Source organism: Stegostoma tigrinum, chromosome 30 (assembly GCF_030684315.1).
Source record: "Stegostoma tigrinum isolate sSteTig4 chromosome 30, sSteTig4.hap1, whole genome shotgun sequence".
NCBI lineage: Eukaryota > Metazoa > Chordata > Chondrichthyes > Orectolobiformes > Stegostomatidae > Stegostoma > Stegostoma tigrinum.
Genome location: NC_081383.1, coordinates 14,493,227 through 14,512,957, shown reverse-complemented (window position 1 = coordinate 14,512,957; position 19,731 = coordinate 14,493,227). Strand labels below are relative to the sequence as shown.

At 37.9% G+C, this 19,731-nt stretch overlaps 1 protein-coding gene across 1 annotated transcript in view; it reads left to right on the top strand.

Moving 5' to 3' along the window:
* The window catches only part of polrmt (polymerase (RNA) mitochondrial (DNA directed)), a 97,880-nt gene extending 93,607 nt beyond the window's left edge, over window positions 1-4,273 (top strand). Inside the window, exons 19-21 of the mRNA XM_048559887.2 lie at window positions 1,280-1,371; window positions 1,524-1,597; window positions 3,744-4,273. Of these exons, the coding sequence (XP_048415844.1) occupies window positions 1,280-1,371; window positions 1,524-1,597; window positions 3,744-3,793 (216 nt within the window). The 3' untranslated portion in view covers window positions 3,794-4,273. The remainder of the gene's footprint in view (window positions 1-1,279; window positions 1,372-1,523; window positions 1,598-3,743) is intronic.
* Window positions 4,274-19,731: the final 15,458 nt, after the last annotated feature.

Genomic DNA, 19,731 nt, shown 5'->3' with positions numbered 1-19,731 from the left:
GGAGTAGATGGACCAATAGTTGCAAGCAGTATTGTACTTCGAAGAAAATGTGCAAGATTTTTTCTGGCCTTCCCACAAAACAAACAAATAATTTTGTACCATCAGCTGAATGAAAAATAATGACAAAAGTAATACGAGAGAAATAATTAGTCTACAATTCTGTTTCAAAATTCCACTTATGGGTGTTTTAAAATAGTTTGCTTTTAAAATTATTGTTGGGGTTCCTTGATAACATAGTAGATCCTGATGAACATTTGTATCATCTGAAAGTCAGCCAGCAGACAACAGTAATAAATACCAATGGGACTGCCACCAGTTGTAAGTGTTAAAATTTCTTGACTGTCCTCTTCCAAATTCTGTCCAACCCTACAGCTTTACTCATTTGAACTCCACCTTCAAGTAATCTTTCCACCATTTTTCCAATCTCCTTTCCTAATTCTCTCATTATAACTCATTAGTTTTCCTTGACCCCTTTTATCATATATTTTTCTCTCATTCTGTAAAGTACCTTAGCTTGTTGTCCACAAACAACTGTTGTATAGATGCAAATTGATGTTACCTGTTAAATCAATGAGCTAATGCTCTTATTACACAACTGCTTCTATGTTGGTCAGCATCTAAAGAGCTGCCAATCACTGTAAAGCTTGTTGGTGTCATAGCACCACTGTAGCACTGTGCTTTTGATAAGCCTTTTATTTGTAAAGTTTAAAGATTCCATGATATTTTGTATGAATTCAATTAACTGAGTAGCATTTTTCCTCCTAGCTATGAGACTTTGAAAATATCTGTCAAAAACTTGCAGTAAACTAGGAAAGTTTTCTCTTAGTGACCTGATTAATGGAATGCATACACTGAATTAATGACTGAAGAGTAGCCTTGTATTGTAATTCAGATTTAATTGACTTTTTCTATACTTCCAAACTAATGAAATTTGCTAACCAATCATTCTCCTTGCTATTGGAATCTCAGCTTAAATTGTATCAAAGTAAAATATTTGAGTGACATACAGCACTGTCAGTACTATGTCAGAATAATAAAATCAAAATGATTGAAACACTTGAGATCTTTTCTCCTCTTATTTGAAAATACAGTTAAAGAGGACAAATGTATTTCAACTAAAATGCAGCTTTATTACAATAAGTGTTTAAGTTATTGTTCACAAAGCCTCTAGGTTCTAATTGGACATTATAGCCAGCTTCCAAACTAATTTCAGTTAACCCGTGAGGCAATGCAGCGATCTGTATGTACTGTTAGTAAGCAGTATGCACTTGTGTTGCAGGTTTGCCGTGAGCAGTTTGTTGCCCTGCACAGTCAACCTATTCTTCAAAATCTTTCCAAATTCCTCGTCAACAAATACCGCTATAACATTCCGTGAGTATTGAGCTATTTTCAGTCCATACAACAACATTATCTAGTCAAATGTATGACATGTAGCAGAGACAAGAAATAGAAGTGCTTTGATATGTCTGAACTTTTCTTTTTAATTTACACAACAGTTTCAGCCAAACATTTGTCTTTTGCAGTGTTGATCGAAAAAGCAAAAAGCTTCAGGACTACCAAAGAATGATGGAGCTACTGTCTAAAGAACTGAAGACAGGTGCTGAACAAGCTGTTTTAGCAAAAAAGCAGCAAACTATGTCTGACATTACATTAGTAGGACATATCTAGTCTAAGTCAAATTAGTTAATTTAGCTGTGTGCGTTTTAAATAAAGTACGATGGCTTTTAGAGTGCTTTCATGGAAGGAACAGTATGTCCTGAAGGAGAGAGCAATAATGATGAGTTCTGAGGCAGCTGGATGAAAAAGTAATAGCTGCAAATTAATCACAGTAATTTCTTGATTGGAATTGACTATAATTTTTCTTCACTTTATTTAATCAGGGAGGCCACTTCTTGATGTGATTTGTTTGTTCTTAATATTTTTTGCCAGTTATTTCATTATTCCATCACCCTTTTCTGTAGCCAATGATACCAGTCTTTGGTGCATTGTCCAGGCATTTGTTATTTTTGTTAACTGTCTTGGATATATGTTGGCTGTATGCAATTTTTCATGGGAGTTAGCACACCCAAACCCAAAACTGCACTCATTTAATACATGTTATCTTCCAGCAGGGGTCACTGTAGCCATTGCCACTGTTTCATTTTCTGAAACTGTGGGCAGCTGACCCACGGTGTACACCTACCATTATTTGTGATAAGATCTGTTGGCTTAATACCAGATGTGGATCTTGCTGGATCTACTGCCTTGAAATAAGGATTCCTACAATAGGGATATGGTGTAGTGGTAAAATACTGAGCTAGTAAACTAGTGGCCAAGGTTAATGATCTGAGGACATGGATTCAAATGCCATCACAACAGCTGGTGGAATTTAATTTTAATTAATACATCTGGAACTGAAAATTACTTCCATTAATGGTCCCATGAAACTATTCAGATTATCAAAATTTTTCCCAGGGCGGAAGTGACTCGCAAGGGATATAATTTTAAGGTGATCGGAGGAAGGTAGAGGGGAGATGTCCGACGTAGATTCTTTACCCAGAGTGGTGGGTACATGGAATGTACTGCCAGCAGTGATAGAGTCAAATACATCAGAGACATTAAAGTGACTGTTGGATAGGCACATGGATGATAATAAAATGAAGGATATGCAGGTTAATTTTGATCTTAGAGTAGGATAATAGGTTGACACAACATCGTTGTCCGAGGCCTGTACTGTGCTGTTCTGTGTTCTAAAAAGACCCATTTAGTAAGACCTACAACAATGTGACTGATGCTGTGACCTTTGAAATGGTGTTGCAATCCATTTGATTCAGGAACGATAACTTTCAATGTCTTTTCTAAATTTATGGTATGTGAGCAATGTGTGAGTAATTTGTATTAATAAGTTGAAGATGTAGCTTGCCTAACTATTTTTGGGAAGTAGAATGGATAGGAAGTGGAAAGATCTTTTGTAACCTGGTGTAATCTGCAGTACGTTAATTGTAGTGAATTTAATTCCTTCCCATTGTTCCCCACTATTTATATAGGTGAAGTAATATTGAATCTTTGCTCATGATAAACCTGATTTGTACAGTGCATGTTCTTCACTCTCTCTCCGTAACTGCCATATCACAGCAGCGGAATATCTAGCCGAGTCAAGATTCTGACATTCCAGATAAGGAAAAGTACCTTGACTTGGAAAATCAAAATTTGTGAAGCAATTCTCAATGTGTCAACAGTGACAGACGATATAATGCGTGCAACAGTTGTTTTCCATGTAAGCTGAAATTTGAGGTTTTTTAAATAATTTTGGATTTGCATTGATTATGCTTCTGAAACAGTGGTACCTTTACTTGAAGGTGTAACTGCACTCATTGCACAATTCCGGAAATTAAGGAAAAGTCTTTGTTGGGCAATGACCACTTCAAATACTAATTAGTTCAGTAAAGTGATCTTTCATGCCTCAGTGAATTCATTCATTTATTAATCATTCCTCATTCATCACTCAGCTTATTCGATGCAAAGCACAGTTGAACTGTTAAAAAGTTTGGAATGCCTTTTCAAACAATCTGCATTTCAAACATTCTAACATTTTCAAATGTTTTGTTTTTGCTTTATAAATTTGGATTAATTAAGATTTAACAGACAATATGAAACACACAAATTGTCCTCTTCCACCAAGAACTTGACTTGATATCAGTCTGTTCTTCCTTTCCAATTCACTTGTTTATGCGAGACTGATTATGTTTTTATATCCTTTTCAGGTGAATTTGATCTAGAGAAGGTTAAAGAATCCACTTATTTCTTTAGCTGAAGATATCAGAATGATGGGATGATCATCTACAAGTATCTGCCCTTCGAACACAAAAGTCCTCTAACCAAAAGCAAAGTACTGCAAATACTGGAGATCTGAAATAAGAACAGTGTGCTGCAGAAAACCAGCAAGTTTGGCAGCATCTGGGAAGAGACAACAACAAGTGTTATATTTCTAGTCCTTTTCAGATATCTTTCAGTTGGTTTATTGGATCCATGAAAGGCCTAAGCTGGGAAAGGAATTTGTTGTTCCAGTGAAATAGCTGATGAGTTTTTTGTACAATTGGCTTGTGTAAATCTTTCCCATTTACGATAGATTCAATGAAAACTTGAACAGTTGTCTGGTAGTTTTTTCATCTCTCATTTAATCTGAAGGTTAAATTGATCATCATTGATGAAATAATACCATCTGGAGGAATTAAGTGAAATCTCATGCCTTGATACGTATATGGTGGAGAAAGCCAAAAAAAATGTTTTTGCACAATTCAGCTATTTGCCATCCTTACATTGGGGTTTACAGAACCCAGTTCTGCAAATGTTTGTTCTTAAGGGCAGAGGACACACATCAGTGCAGGATGATAAGTGAAAAATAAGGTCGTAGCATCATGAATTGATGAATTGCAGCCTCACTTATATCCCCATTGTTGCTTCCCACTAAATGCAATCCCATCTCAATTTTTAAATTTGAGAAATTTCAGTGTGAACATTTCCAACAAGTAAAATGTTTCAAACTAATTTTCAACCCAATTTTTGCATTTACTTTTGGGCCAATTTTAAAACATGTCAGTTACTAAGAACTTCAGTAACATTGTATTTTGCTAACCTAATGGATAAAAAGTAATAGAATCCATAAATGAAAGAAATACTCTACAACAGATAAATGGGAATTGGGAGGGACTTGTATCCCACTTTCTAGCTTGCTGACTCTCCCTATTTAAGGAAAACTGGCCTTTGTTTTGAAACCTCTTTGCAATAGTGTTTTATGATATGTTGATGAAAATCCCAGGATTTATCTTGGTTGAAGAATACTACTGCAGTTTTCATTGCTTTGTAAATTTAGTAAAGGGATTATGATCCCAACCCTGCGTCCCCCCCGGCCAATGCTTGTCTCGGAGGGGAATCTTGAATTTCCTATTACTTGTTAGTGAACACTTCACCTTGTTAAACTGCATTGGGTTTCTGATTACAAAAAATTTGATATGATTGTATTTTTTTATAATAAATTGTTGGAACTGAAAAAATGGCTGCTAACCTGTACTATTTGGTTAATATTCTGTGGGTGTTCGCAATGGTAAAAAGGTTTATATCCACACGTCATTACTGGTTGTTGATGGAATAAACTAATGTTTTACCAGTTCATTTAAGAAATTATTCAGATTTGAGCGTTTCCAAGTACCTTTGTCCTTACTGACTTTTACAGTAAGTAGATTAAGTGTATAAATGGAGACTTATGTTGAGTTTGAATAGATCAGGGTGTGATTTCAGCAATTGTGTCAGATATCCATTATGTTGTCTATTACCTTGATAGAAAACATTACATTATTATACTTCTCTACGTAGGTTAAAATGCTGTTTTTTTAATGCAAATAAATGGTGTATGGAATTAGAAACACTGGCAAAATCCTAAATAGCTCAACGGTTTAAGGGATTTAGTATATAAGGGGGTTTGTAAAAAATTTCCAAAAAGTTGCCTTTTTTTTGCAATCTCTTGCCAGGGAATAAGACCTTTGAATAAATCAACTAATTTATTCCTTGACACAGTGTAGCCAGGCTTGAAATGTACTTAGTCATCAAGTCGTACACAACAGAAACAGATCCTTTGGTCCAACTTGTCCATGCCAACCAAATATCCCAAATTAATCCAGTCCCATTTGCTAGCGTTTTGCCCATATCCCTCCAAGCCCTTCCTATTCATGTGCCCATCCTTTTAAATGTTGTAATTGTACCAGCTTCCACCACTTTGTCTGGCAGTTCATTCCATACACCCTCTCAAAATTTACCCAGTCAGAATTTCCTTCCGCCATCAGGAAGATACATACAAGAAGATACTAGTAGCATAATACTTATTTTTTACGATATATGACCAATTTCCAACAGGAATGGCAGTTAGTGCAGCCCTATCAGTAGATTTTAGCAGAGCATCTTAAGTGAGTAGTTTAGCAATTAATTGGAAATGTGTGTATTCTGAGTCTTTGTTCTCACAAGCTCTTGATTAACCTTGCAGTTAAATCTTCAATAGACAGTGACTCTCTGCAGCTGCTTTTAGCCTTACTCAATATAGGTGATGTGAAGCAGCAAATTCAGAATCCAGTCCAGCTTTTCACTACTTGGGTGCATGTAACAATAAATGAAATCACTTGTAAGATTGCATTTTCTTTTAAAGTTGAAACATTGCATAGAATTTACAGCATTTGAAAAAGACTCTTCAACAATGCCTCAACACCAGAACTTATATTCCTGCCACCCATTTAACCCATCAACATATCCTTGTGCACCTTTCTCAGTATATGGTCATCTAGTTTCCTACTGAACGCATGTAGTCAGATGGGAAGAAACAGCCAGAGTGTTAAAGGGGAGGAACCTTGGGTAGAATAATGAGGTCAATTGGATTTTCTCTTATTCTTCACCCCAGCCCTGCCCAATTGAGGAAGGATAGTGAGGGAATTTTCCTGTCTCCTAACCAAAACCAATTTTTAATGCATTTTGTTCTGTCAACTTAAGTTTACAGTATAATGATGTAACATTTTTTCTCTGACAGGACCAAACATCATAGTCATTTCTACATTAACGTTAAAGAGAGTAAATGTTGAATATGTAGTTGGTGCCAGCTGAACCACTGAAATCACTCTAAATTTTGTGTTCTCATTAAGCAAGTGGTAAAACTGCATCCAAAGTCAAAGCTGATACTCTCAGTTCTTTCCTAAATCTGAATCACCAAAGTTACATTGCACAGTTTGTATTGGTGCAAAGCTGAAACTACATTGACTGTGTAGAAAACTTCCCTAGGGAGTTTTCTTTATATTGAATCAGGAGACTCGAGTATGTAGAGCCATGTCTACAGCTCACCTCTCTACCTTTCATATTGTGATTCAGCACAAGCTGTGGACCTTCATTGCTGAAGTATATCACAGCAAATAAGTTTGATGTTGGAGCAATCTCTCCTGCCAGGAAGATGCCCACAGTCAATGTGTTCGGTTTTCCATATTAGTCCATGGTTTGTTTAGTAAACCTGGACCTCCAGAGTTCTGAAATTAACTGGAAGATCAGTTGTCTGGATTTTATTGGTTGTTATTCCCAGGAACAGTTCAGAGCAGTTTGTGTGTACTGAACACCATGGTGTGAACAGTAATGACTGAATTGTTTTCAAAGATGTACCATTGGATAGTATTTGAACCCCACTGATCTATCATTTCTACCAGTAAATTGATCTGAAATTTTGCTTTTAGTTTAACCCAGGGGGAACATTACAGCTTCCAACAGGTCGACACTCTCACTAAGTGAGAGATTTTCTCCAGAAACACATTGCAATTCACGCCAAGTCAAATATAAGCTATAATACTGAATATTTTTAAGTAACTGCATAACCTCTTGTTTACTTTTCAGCAGTGGATGATGCTTTGAGGTGACTTTCATCAAAGCTGTGTGCTAGCTTTATTTTAGTTGTACTTAAAGGAACTAAGGATGCAGCACGTGACTCTTGTTTTATAAATGAATACAGTTTTTTTTTAGCTTTTCCAGTCAAACCATTTATGAACTTTGGGATTTATTTTGCCATGTGGTGGGTGTAGTCTGCACATCTTGCAATGTTACATTAATGAATATTTATTTCCTCTTCCAAAAAAATCTAATCTGATCTGCTCTCCCACTTTAATTCTTGCTGCTTTTCTAAATACTCTTTACTTTGATTTTTGTTTGCCCGCACAGAAGCTGTAACACAAGCAACTTTTTTTCTCTCTAAATATTAAATGCTGTCAACATATCGGTGTTAGCAAGTCACTGCACCCCCCCCCCCCCCACCCTGAAAGTTGTCACTATTTATCAAAAAGCACCAAAAGAGAACCCACCACCACCACCATTGTGTTGAAATATGTGATCTGTTCCACTTCATTAACTCACTCCATTTGGGTTATTTTTCACAACAGTATGGCTTTTAAAATCAACCTCCCCTTTTTGGGTACATTTTTCAACAATTCAGTGGTTGACACACGCCATTATCTTATGTATGGCCTAAAACAAAGAATGTATATGGACTCTAGAACTGAAAAGGGTTGGGACTACTGATCGCAGAGGGTAAATGGCAATGGGATTTAACTTGGTCCAAAATATCTATCTACTATTTGCCTGCAGCAAATTGTAGAGGTTATGAAGCAAAGAGCACATTGGAAAAGAAGAATTAATGTGTGGTCAGAAATTGGGAGAGGGATTAAGACTAGGCAAGAGCTGAAGGTAATGTTCTGACGATGGTGTCAGCTTATTTTAAAATGGGGGAAATAAAACAATTATACATTTGTCAAAAAAAACAGGCCATAACTACCACACAACACATGAAGCCATTTGTGAAATTTGGGATTTTTGTACTGTGGGGGGAAAAAAAACTTTTTTTGTTTCCCATGATAAAACACTACTGACAAATTAATTCAGCCATGTAATACATTCAGTTTCTTGAAGGGCATGTGTAATTAGAACAAAGTTAGCAGGGAGCCTTGATGAAAGTGACCTCAAAGTGTCATCCCCTGTTGCAATTTTGACAGTGTGTGGTTAGTTAAAAATATTTTGAATAAAATTAGAGAATGTATCACCTGCCAAAAAATAGTTTTGCATTTAAAAGCATACGGGGATAAAATGGGGTGGTAGTGGTAATATAGACTGGAAATCCAAAGATCTGAAATTTTTAAAAAAAACAAATTTAATGGTGACCATAAAACGACTTTTGTAAAAACCCATCTGGTTCGCTGATCTAATTTAGAGAAGGAGGTCTGCCACCCATACATGGTCTGACCCGCATCTGATTCCAAAACCACAGCAGTGATTATTAAATGCTTTTTGAAATGGTCTAGCAAAGCCTTTGGCCTTGTTTAAAAGTTGGAGAAGGACTGAAACCAGATAGATTATCTGCCCTTGACTTGTGCTCTGGAAGCAAAAATAACAAATCAAGCCCTGCTGACCATCCAAAGTCCTCCTCATTAACACCTTGGGAAGGGAGAAGAGTGATGAATCTGGTGCTGAAATTGGGAAAGCTGTCCCAGAGACTAATCCAGTCACATTTGTACAATTAAGCTAGGGCCCTGGGTGGTGTTGCGCTTCAGAGAGACCTAGGGGCTCAGGTACATAATTTTTTGAAATTTGTGTCACAGATAGATAGGATGATTAAGAGGGTGTTTTCCACATTTGCCTTCTTTGCTCAGACCTTTGAGTGTAGATGTTGGAGTGTCGTTTGAGGCTGAATAGGATGTTAGTGAGGCTTTTTCAGAAGTACTGTCGCTGCCAAGTACTGGTCACCCTGTTGTAGGAAGGATATTATTAAACTGGAAAGAGTTCAGAAAATATTTACCAGGGTGTTGCTGGGAGTGGAAGGTTTGAGATTTAAAATGTACTGGAAAGGCTGTGACTTTTTTCACTGGATCATAGGAGGTTGAGGAGTGACCTTGGGTTTATAAAATCATGATGGCCTTTTCCCTGAGGTGGGGAATTTCGAAACTAGGGGGTATAATTTTAAGGTGAGAGGAAAAAGATTTAAAAAGGACATGAGGGGCAACTTTTTTTTTGCTCAGAATGGTTTGTGTGGAATGGACTGCCAGAGAAAGTGGTGGATCCAGGTATAGTTACAACGTTTAAAAGATTTTTGGATAAGTTCACGAATCAGAAAGGTTTGAAGGAATATGAACCAAATGTAGACTGTTGGGACTAGTTTAGTTTGAGAACATGGTCAGCGTGGACTGGTTGGGTTGAAGGGTCTGACTCCATACTGTATGACTGACAGCCTGATGTAGACATACAGAATCATACCTAGACACCCATCACCTCTGGGTATGACTTTTCCCACCTGTAGGACACACCCACTAGGGGTGGCAGTGCTGTGGTACACAGTCAGAAGGGAGTTTTTGAGGGTGTGGACCCCATAGTGTCTCAGCGTTAGGTCAAGCAGGATAAGGAAACCTGCTGCTGATTACGATCTACTGCGCAGCCATTGCTGCCACCCTTAATGTTTCTTCAAAGTAGTGTTGAACATGAGGGGTGGCTGAAGCACAAATCTAGAATGGATGGGTTTTCAAAGTCCATCACCAATGGTAATTCAGTAGCATTAGAACTGAACGAGCTATCTGAGTTCTGAAGAAGGTGGCTGCTAGTTTAATTCTGCAGAGTGATCTATTTATAGCAACTTACTCACTTTACCCTCATCAGTCGAACAGTAGCAAATGCATCTGATTATGATTGTGTTGGAAGATTGACCACTCAAAAGTCTTTGTGAAGATAAAGGCCACTTGATGGTTCCCTCCATCTTGAGTGGTATTAACACTATATTAAATGGGTTAGCAGCTCAATGCTGAGCATGAGACGTTGCGGGCTATTAGCAGCAGTAGAATTGTATTTCACTAAAATTTGAAACCTCGTGACTACCATTATCAAGCAGGAGTCCATTCCTTCAATGAAACCCTGTTTCAATGATAAGTGCAGAAGGGCATACAAGGAAAAACATAAGGTATGCCTAAAAATGAAGTGACAAATTGTTGAAGGTACACCACAGGACTGACTTGTGAATAATGGGAACAACCTACAATAGACCAATCCTAAAGATTCCAGAATCAACAACAGTGCAAAAGACAGGACTGAAGCATTTCAGTCAGCCGTTTTGAGTGAATGATCCACCTTAGCCTCCTGCTGAAATACTCAATATCACTGATACCAGTCTTAAGCCAATTCAATTATCTTCAGGTGACATCCAGAACTGGCTGAAGACATTGGATACTGCAAAGGTTATGGGCACTGATAACATTTCAACTAGTATTGAAGACATGCTCAAGAACTATTCACAACCCCCCCCTAAGATGTTCCAACACAATTGCAACATGACCAGCAATGTGGAAAATTATCTAGGCCTGTCCTATACTCAAAAAGCAGGACTAATCCAATCAGTCAATTATTACACACTTGGTCTTCCAATGATCAGAAATGTAATGGAAATGGGTCATTGGTAATGGCTCTTGTGGCAACATGATAGTGTCTGTACTTCTACGCCAGAAGGCCTGGGTTCAAGTTCCATCTACTCCAGAGGTGTATAATAAGATATAGGAACCAGTTGATTAGAAAATATCTGAAGGGGGTCGTTGGCAGTGCTATCTAAGGACATTGGCTCAGCAATAACCTTAACATTGGTGCTCATTTTGGGTTCTATCAGAACCACTTAACTCCTGACTTCATTATAACCTTGGTCCAAAATGGTTAAAGAGCAAAACAAATTGTCATACCATAAAGGTGATCCTACCATAATGTTAGTACAATTTGTTCAATTGCCCACTCAGAGTCTCAAATGTGTCGGGGTCATGTGACCCACACAACGACTCTCCCACCAAGTATAAAACTGTGGCTGGGGTTGCCACTGAATGCAAGGTGCTGTAACTTACAAATCCTTCATCCATCTGTTTACCTGCTTGTGTGTTGCCATAACACTCAGCCCAGTATCATTTTTAGATTCGCTAACAAAAATGGCACAGTAGAAACAGCATATTGTGTATGCGCTTTCAGACCCTGGAGCAACCTCTCAATGATATCACAGAGACACTCCTCATTGGGCATAAATAGCACAGTGTGGGTGAGGTTAGTGTGGGATAGTTTATGAAATGAGAAACACGTAGAGAAAAATGTGAAAGAGACCAATTAACCTTAGACAATCAAATTTATGGAATAATCTTTTGAGAGTATGATGGTAATTTTAGTGTGTGTGTCTAATTACCATGTACTATAATATTCAATCTTAATATGCAATAAGCTGTCAACTTGAATGTGAACTCGGTTGTGGATGAGGAGAGATTTTTTTTTCTCAGAAGGTAATGGCATTAAGAAATTCTTTACCACAGAGGGTTGTTGAGAATGGGTTGTTAAATATATTCAAGGCTGAGACAGACAGATTTTCAATCAGTAAGTGGATCAAGAGTTCTGGGAAAAAGGAACATGAGTAAAGTTGAAGATCACCAGATCAGCCATGATGTCGTTGAATAACAGAGCAGATTAAACAGGCCAAATGGGCTACTTCTGCTCCAACATCTTGAGTCTAAGTCATAGACAGTCATTCAGCAGCTGAAAGCATGTAAGCAAATAAGCTGAAGGCAACACTCGTTGAAACTGCAGCACAGCAAAAGAAAACACTCCAGAAAAATATCTTCAACTCAGAACTGGTAAAAGCTATAGGAAAACCTAAATACGCTTGGGGATATTACAGTATTCTTAGGCAAGGGGGAGAAATTCAGAGTTCTATGAGTAAGAATGGAAAACCCTACAGGCAAGGCGGGGTGGGGGGAAGTTTTAAAATAACAATTCAGAAGATTGTCCTTTAAAACAATCCTTGCTAGCATTTGATGCAGGACCCACAAGGCACAGCTAGAGTAGACAGAACAAAGGCTAGAGAATTAATTTGTACGGAGGCCATAATGTTGGGGAAAGATGTGAGGACAGAGGCTTTCAGAAAAAGATAGTTTGAAGAATTCAAAGCTTGTGATAGATTGGGACATTCATCACTTTAACCACAATTTAAGCGGGAAGATGTCTTATGACTCCAGCCACAAAGGTTTATTTAAATAAAACACCAAAAGAACTGTGGATGCTGTAAATCAGGAACAAAATCAAAGTTTCTGGAAAAGCTCAGCAGGTTTGGCAGCATCTGTGAAGGAAAAAAGAGTAAACGTTTCAGCTGCGGTGACACTTCCTTAGAAGGTTCTGAGGAACGGTCACCAGACCCGAAACATTAACTCATTTTTGTCCTTCACAGATGCTGGCAGACCTGCTGAGTGTTTCAGGCTGGTAATGGTGAGAAAATGTAATTATCCAGAAAAAAACAAATCTCCTTTTTAACTGAAAAAGGGGTAAACTTCGTGAAGGTGGGAAACCACCATTTGATAGGAGAACATGTGGGAAAAGCCCCAGTTATCTATGCAGAGATACATTAATTTAGCAGGATTAAAGTTTAAAAGAAGGAAAATAATATGGCATTGTCAGAATGCGAGTTAAAGATTTGTTGGAAGAATATATTACAGCATTATTATAATAGAGTTCGAAAGACTTACAAACAAAAAAAAACAGAATTTAAAAGTTTCAGGAGACTTTAAGACAAGACACTGTAAACCGCATTGCTTTACTGCAAGATTACAGGCTGTAAAGTTTCATCCAATACTGAATAATTATTTTTTGAGATAAATAGAACAAATAGGTTACAGACTTGAATCAATACTAAATTAAGAAGGAACTGCTTTCTCTCCACAGATGCTGCCAGATCTGCTGAGCTAACCTTTCAAGTCCAGTGATCCTTCTTCAGAAGCAGTTCTGATGTTGAGGCTGCTACATGTTCCAGCCAATCTGACAAGGATACAAAGTCTTCAGGCGGAGAAGAAACTGTCTAACACAAGGTACTTACTAATATAGAAGATGTGCCATCTCTGACTGTTGATGCTATTTGCAGTCATGACTAACTGGTCAATAAAGTATTCACTCGTAGCATGCAGCAAACTACTTGTTGTTTTGAGGACAAATGCAGCTGCTTGTTATGACTCAATAGTGATTTATCCGTGACCACCACCACGGCTCGTTAGGCAGGCCCTTGGGCTCAGCATAGAACAATTGGCTGGGTTCTTGTAGGACAGTGGTAATATCCCTACCTCTGAACTAGGATATCTCAGTTCAAGAATAGAAGTTGCTGGAACAGCTCAGCAAGTCTCGCAGCATCTGTGAAGAGAAAATCAGAATTAATGTTTCGGGTCTGGTGACCCTTCCTCACCGCTGACCCGAAATGTTAACCGATTTTCTCATCACAGATTCTGCCAGACCTGCAGAGCTTTTCCAGCAACTTCTGTTTTTGTTCCTGATTTACAACATCCACTGTTCTTTCGATTTTTTGTTTTTAAATTTGGCCTAGGTTCAAGTCCCACTTACCTTGGATGTATGTTGTAACATGTCTGAACTGGTTGATTAGAGTAACTAGAAGGACTGGCTGGCCATTGATGAGTCTAGATGGTGGCCTATCATTGTACCAGACTGTCTCCCCGACTTCCGTGGTTGGTCTGTGGTCAGGTGTCCATTGAGAGGAAGCGTGTAGTATCCAGGGGCTGTTCTGACCAACTTAAAGTTTTTTTGTTTAAAAGTAGAAGGGAGAATTTGTGGCAATACTGTACCCCAGCCACGAGTTAACAATGGTTGATAACGTAATGTACACCAGTGACTTTTCCTGAAATTGTTGTCATGACTGGGTTGTTTGATGGTCCTATGGTTGAACAGCGCATATAAAAATTGTGACTAGTCGGTGGTTGATCCTAAATCTCACAAAGGCAAGAAATCACAATCTTTGAGAAAGCAGAAGAGAAATTTGGAAACTAAAAATAAAAAAAATTTTAAAAAAAATAGATTCTAATTCTTTTTCCTTCAGACCCCATGAAAAATAATACAATGCAACTTTAGCCTCTTTGGTGTGGAACCCTAAAATGGTAAACAAAATTACATTGAAGAATTCTGATTTCCATATTTAGACAATCGCTTGAAATGATAGGGGGTATAGCACCCTTTGATAGGTCTTTTCAAAATGGAGCTGGTTCCACATTGCCAGTATGATTGGGACAAAGGTGTTGACTTTGTTTTGATATCCCATTAACATGGACGAAGTGAGGCAAAATTAATCTCTTTCACTTTGTACCTATAAATTAAACAAACATTTTGTGTCCACACAAAAACAGAGATTTCATGAGAAAGTGAAATTGCTGAGACCTTAAATTGTTCATCTTTAGCACCACAAAGTGTTCCAGACAATAACAATTGGTATAATGTGGATTGACAAATCAATATTGAATGTTGGCCAGGACATTGGGACAGCTCTCGTGATTTGCATTAAATACGACCGTGGAATCTCTCACATCCACCTAAAAAACAGAGGACCAGCTTTGACCATGTTTATCTAAAAGTAGTTGTTTTCTGATGATAAAACGTGTTCTCAGTAATTTTACAGCTGGGTTATTGATGACTGAAAGATTCATGTGAATGACAATAAAAGGGGATCATCATGGGAAGTGAAAAAAATAGCATTATGGACTCACCAAAAAATGAATTCTGCATTACTGTACTTTGTATGTAACATTGAGTCACAGAGTCATACAGCACAGAAACAGACCCTTCCGACCAACGATCCGAACATAATCCCAAACTAAACTAATCCTATCTGCCTAGTCCTGGCCCATTTCACTCCAAACGTTCCCTATTCATGTATTTATGTAAGTTTTCTTTAAATGTTCTAACTGTGACCACATCCACCACTTCCTTAGAAAGTTCATTCCAAGCACGAATCATCCACTGTGGGAAAAGTTTGCCCCCGTGGTCTTTTATAAACCTCTCTTCTCGCACCTTAAAGATAATTCCTCTAGTCTTGAAATCCCCTGCCATAGGGAAAAGACACCTCCCACTAACCCTATCTATACTGCTCATGATTTTATAAACCTTTATATGGTCACTTCTCAATCTCTTACACTCCAGTGAAAAATGTCTCAGCTGTCCAGCCTTTCTTTATACCTCAAACCTTCTATACCTGGCAAAACCTGGTAAATCTCTTCTAAACTCTCTTGAGTTTAATAATAGCCTTCATATAACAGGGCAACCAGAACTGGTCACCATGCTCCAGAGGAGGCCTCGCCAACATCCTGAACAACCTCAACATGACTTTTCAACTCATAATCTCAAAACACTAAGCCATAAAGGCAACTGTGCTAAACACCTTTTTAACCACCCTATCCATATGTGATGCAGTTTTGTTCAGGCCTAATTAAATTAAAAACATATGGAAAGTAATCATTTATTTCATTTTCTTTATGTTCCTTCATCTTCCTGACATTTAAATTGATTGAAATATGTAAAGGGTAACCCTTGTTAAAATCAGGTTAGTAATGTGAGGGATTGTGACAATGAAATTAAGCTACTAAAGTATCTGGTGGCCAACCAGATGCATCAATGTGAAATCTGGGCATTGAGGGCTTAAGAAACATGACAGCTGAAGGCACTTGAGAATTATATTGCCAGTTTATGCAGAAAATTGGTTGGACAAGAGGAGTGATTGATGAGAAAGTCCATGAAGGAACACAAAACAAGATAGATGGAGCAGGTTTAATTGCATTGAGAATGATGGCATATGGGAATTATTAGAGGATTGTAAAGAAAGTTGAAGCTGTTTGGGTCAGCAAATATTAAAGATACTAATCAAGAGGTAGATAAAGAAGATTGTGGTGAATGACATAATGGAATGGACAGGATCAGTCTGTCAACACAAATATTAAGGGCATGGAGTGCGCTGGTTTCCAGTCTTCACATTGCAGAAGGTACCTCAGGGAGCATTTTATGAATCTGTGTTGCTGATGGAAATTATAGGCGTGGAGTGCATAATTTGCATTACCAGAGAGTAAGATGAACTCTCTCTCTAGCAACTATAAAGAAAAATAATACCAAGAAGATAATAAAATGTGAGGCTGGATGAACACAGCAGGCCCAGCAGCATCTCGGGAGCATCCAGCCTCACGTTTTATTATCTTGGATTCTCCAGCATCTGCAGTTCCCATTATCACTAATACCAAGAAGAATTTATTTTGACCATCTACCTATGTGGAATTAAAATAGTTTTTGGCAAAATTACATGTATTCAGTTCCACATCTTCCCATCATTGATGGCACTGGAAGTTGAGGTTTTCATATTCAATGTTCATTAAAATTGGCTTGCACACTGATTTGACCTTATTTATATGGTGTTAGATAACTGGTTGAGCAAAGACCATTCAATCTTGCTGTGTGAACATCAGCATACAGAATTCTTCTGTCTGGTATTTCACTGAAGCGATTTAACCCTATTTTTTGCAAATATTGAAAAGTATTCTATAACAGAACACACAGGTGAACTTTGTACCATTGTGTCAAATTTTAAGATATACAGCAATAATATCAGAACCTGATATTTATCGAAATATCTGCAATCCTCTTTCCATGTACTTTCTGTGAGCCTGCTGCCCTTTCCTACATGTCTGTCTGTTCTTAAGCCAAACTCTTTATGTATACTTCACCCACCTTATATTTCAACACTATCCCTTACTTCATTCCCCTGTTTTCTATGCTGATTTGCTAACACAAAACAACTCACAAACATTGAAAAGGATATTAACAGTGAATCTCCTATATCCTTCAAGACTTATCGCATGCACAGTACTGTATATACTTCCTGTCCTTCATTTGACCTTGCAGTGCAGGCAAACATTTCCTGCCTGTGACAGCCTTCTCATCACACATGCGGATGGAGTTATGTCTGCAGAGGAACTGTTGAAGCTGGAAATGACTGCACGATACAAACCTGCATTTCACAAATGCCATATTAAATCGCTATTAGCAAGAAGTAATGAAAAAGGAAATCGTTCTGCGGTTTGGTAATTCCAAGTGAAATGAAGAATTATGTCATGTTGCATGTTCCCTTACTTTGTGGCAGCTTTATTTTCTGAGAAGTAACTTGCAATTTGCGTGAATATTTGCAGAAATTGCTTAGGGGAAATGGTACAGTGATCCAATCAAAATATTGAGACAATTCAACAAAGCATAGGGTTGAACATCAAGAACCCCGCAGTTCATCTCCTGCGACCAGCAATTTGTATTAAACAATTATTACCAAACAGTGTTCAGGGATCTGTGGTGTTGAGATACAGGACAAAAGGGTAGCAGAGCTGATATTGATGTTCATTCATTATACTAAGTTCTTCGAGTCCCAATACAAGCTGAGGCCAGTTTTCTTAGTAGCTCTTAAACCAAGTGTATTATTACACTGTAAACCTACAGAGCAACATATTCTATCTACACAGAGTCGAACGTCTTTGAATACTATCTCATGATTACTGGAATCACAGTGACAACCCAGCTTACCTCAAAGACTGAACTACATTTTTATTGAGCCCCATCTTGACATCATTTCAAAGAATGCGTCATGCGGCAGTTAATGTCAAATGAAAAAGTGTGCTGTATTGTAAGCCAGTTAAAGTATTTAATATATAGAGTAATAGAAGGAGTTAAAATTAAAGGATACAGTTAAATAGAATTGACAAATTGTTCAAGTTACTGTAAACTGATATTCTGTCATTGTGTTTGGCAGATTTCAGTGTTTGATGAAAATCGAAAGACATGCCGACTGCTAGGCTGACCTTGCAAACAGCAACCTCAGCTAATCTTGTTCCCATATTCCAGAATTTTAAATGGTGTAAACAATGAGAAGTTATATTAAATGGCTAGCTGGAGCCCAAAGAAAGCTCAGTACTTGCTCCACATTTCTTCCCTAAAATTGAAGTTCATTAAGCCATCGCTATGTTCAATACAATTCAACTACAGAAGAATTTTAAAAGTTCAATAATTATTGGCTTCAGTTCATTCTGTATCTAATCCTCTTGGTTTAAGTCTACATCTGTTGCAATCAAGCATAAATTCAGGAAATTTGCAACAATTTCACTTCTTCCTGGATCAGGCAGGTTGGAAGAATGCCACTGTTTTAGTAGATGCAGGGAATTCAGATGTTGGGTAAAGAATAGCATGAGTCACTAAAAAAAAAATTGGCCTTTACTTAAGTCACTCTTCTGCCGCAGATTTCCAGGAATATGAGAGTTAAAATATACTTTCTCTGAAAATATTAAATACTAAATAGGGTTCATTTTTTCACTCAACTACAGCCTCTGTATTCATTGACTGAAGCATCTTGAGATGTGTTAGTGTCAAATGAGGGGAGGTTATTTGGCTGTCATCTGTTCCCTATCCCAGATTTGACTGCAACAAGATGACTGAGAAGGGTATGCTTGCCCAATCAATGAATGGGTTACTGTTCATGTGTTGTGACTTTGAAGGACAGAATCGGTGAGTATTAAAGGAAAAGGATAAATTTTCGTGTACATAATCCATTTAACATTACAGAGTAGGGAATGATATACTAAACAATCTGGCATACGGTAAACTTAACAGGGTATATAGTTCCTGGAGGTTTGTGGCTCTAGGCTGAATTCATTGGGTCCTGCAATTTTCATTCAGTGGTTCTGATTCTTCCAGCATTGAGATAATTGAATGATGCAAATGGACAATATGTGTTTTCCTGAAGACAGTAGTCCTGATTAAATTCTTGCAGAAAGCGTTTGGATTAATCACAACGAACAGACAGTTCAAAACTGAAATTTGGGAGGAAATTAGGAAGACTCCTATTCCTACAGTTTCTTGCTACATGTCCTGTTGTACCGACAAAGCAAGTGCTAGAAGGTGCTACAGAATATTGGGTTGTCACATGACCTTTCTCAGAATCCAGAAATCCAATAAAATTATGGCCAGTGTATTCAGATTTTAGGCTGACCACATCATATCTAGGAATTCCTCTGTCTCTTGAGTCCTGGCAACATCCTTGTAAATTTCTTCTACATTCTTTCCAGTTTAATAGCATCCTTTCTCTAAGCAAGGTGACCAAAACTGAAGGCAATACTCCAAGTGCGGTCTCACCAATGTCCTGTACAACTGCAACATAACTTCCCAACATCTACACTCAGTGCCCTGATTGAAGGCCAGTGTGTCAAAAGCCTTCTTCACCGCCTTGTCTACCTGTGACTCTACTTTCAGAGGGCCGTGCCCCTGACCTCCAAGGTCCCTCTGTTCCACTGCATGCATTAAGGCCCTGCCATTTACCATGAAACTCCTACCTTG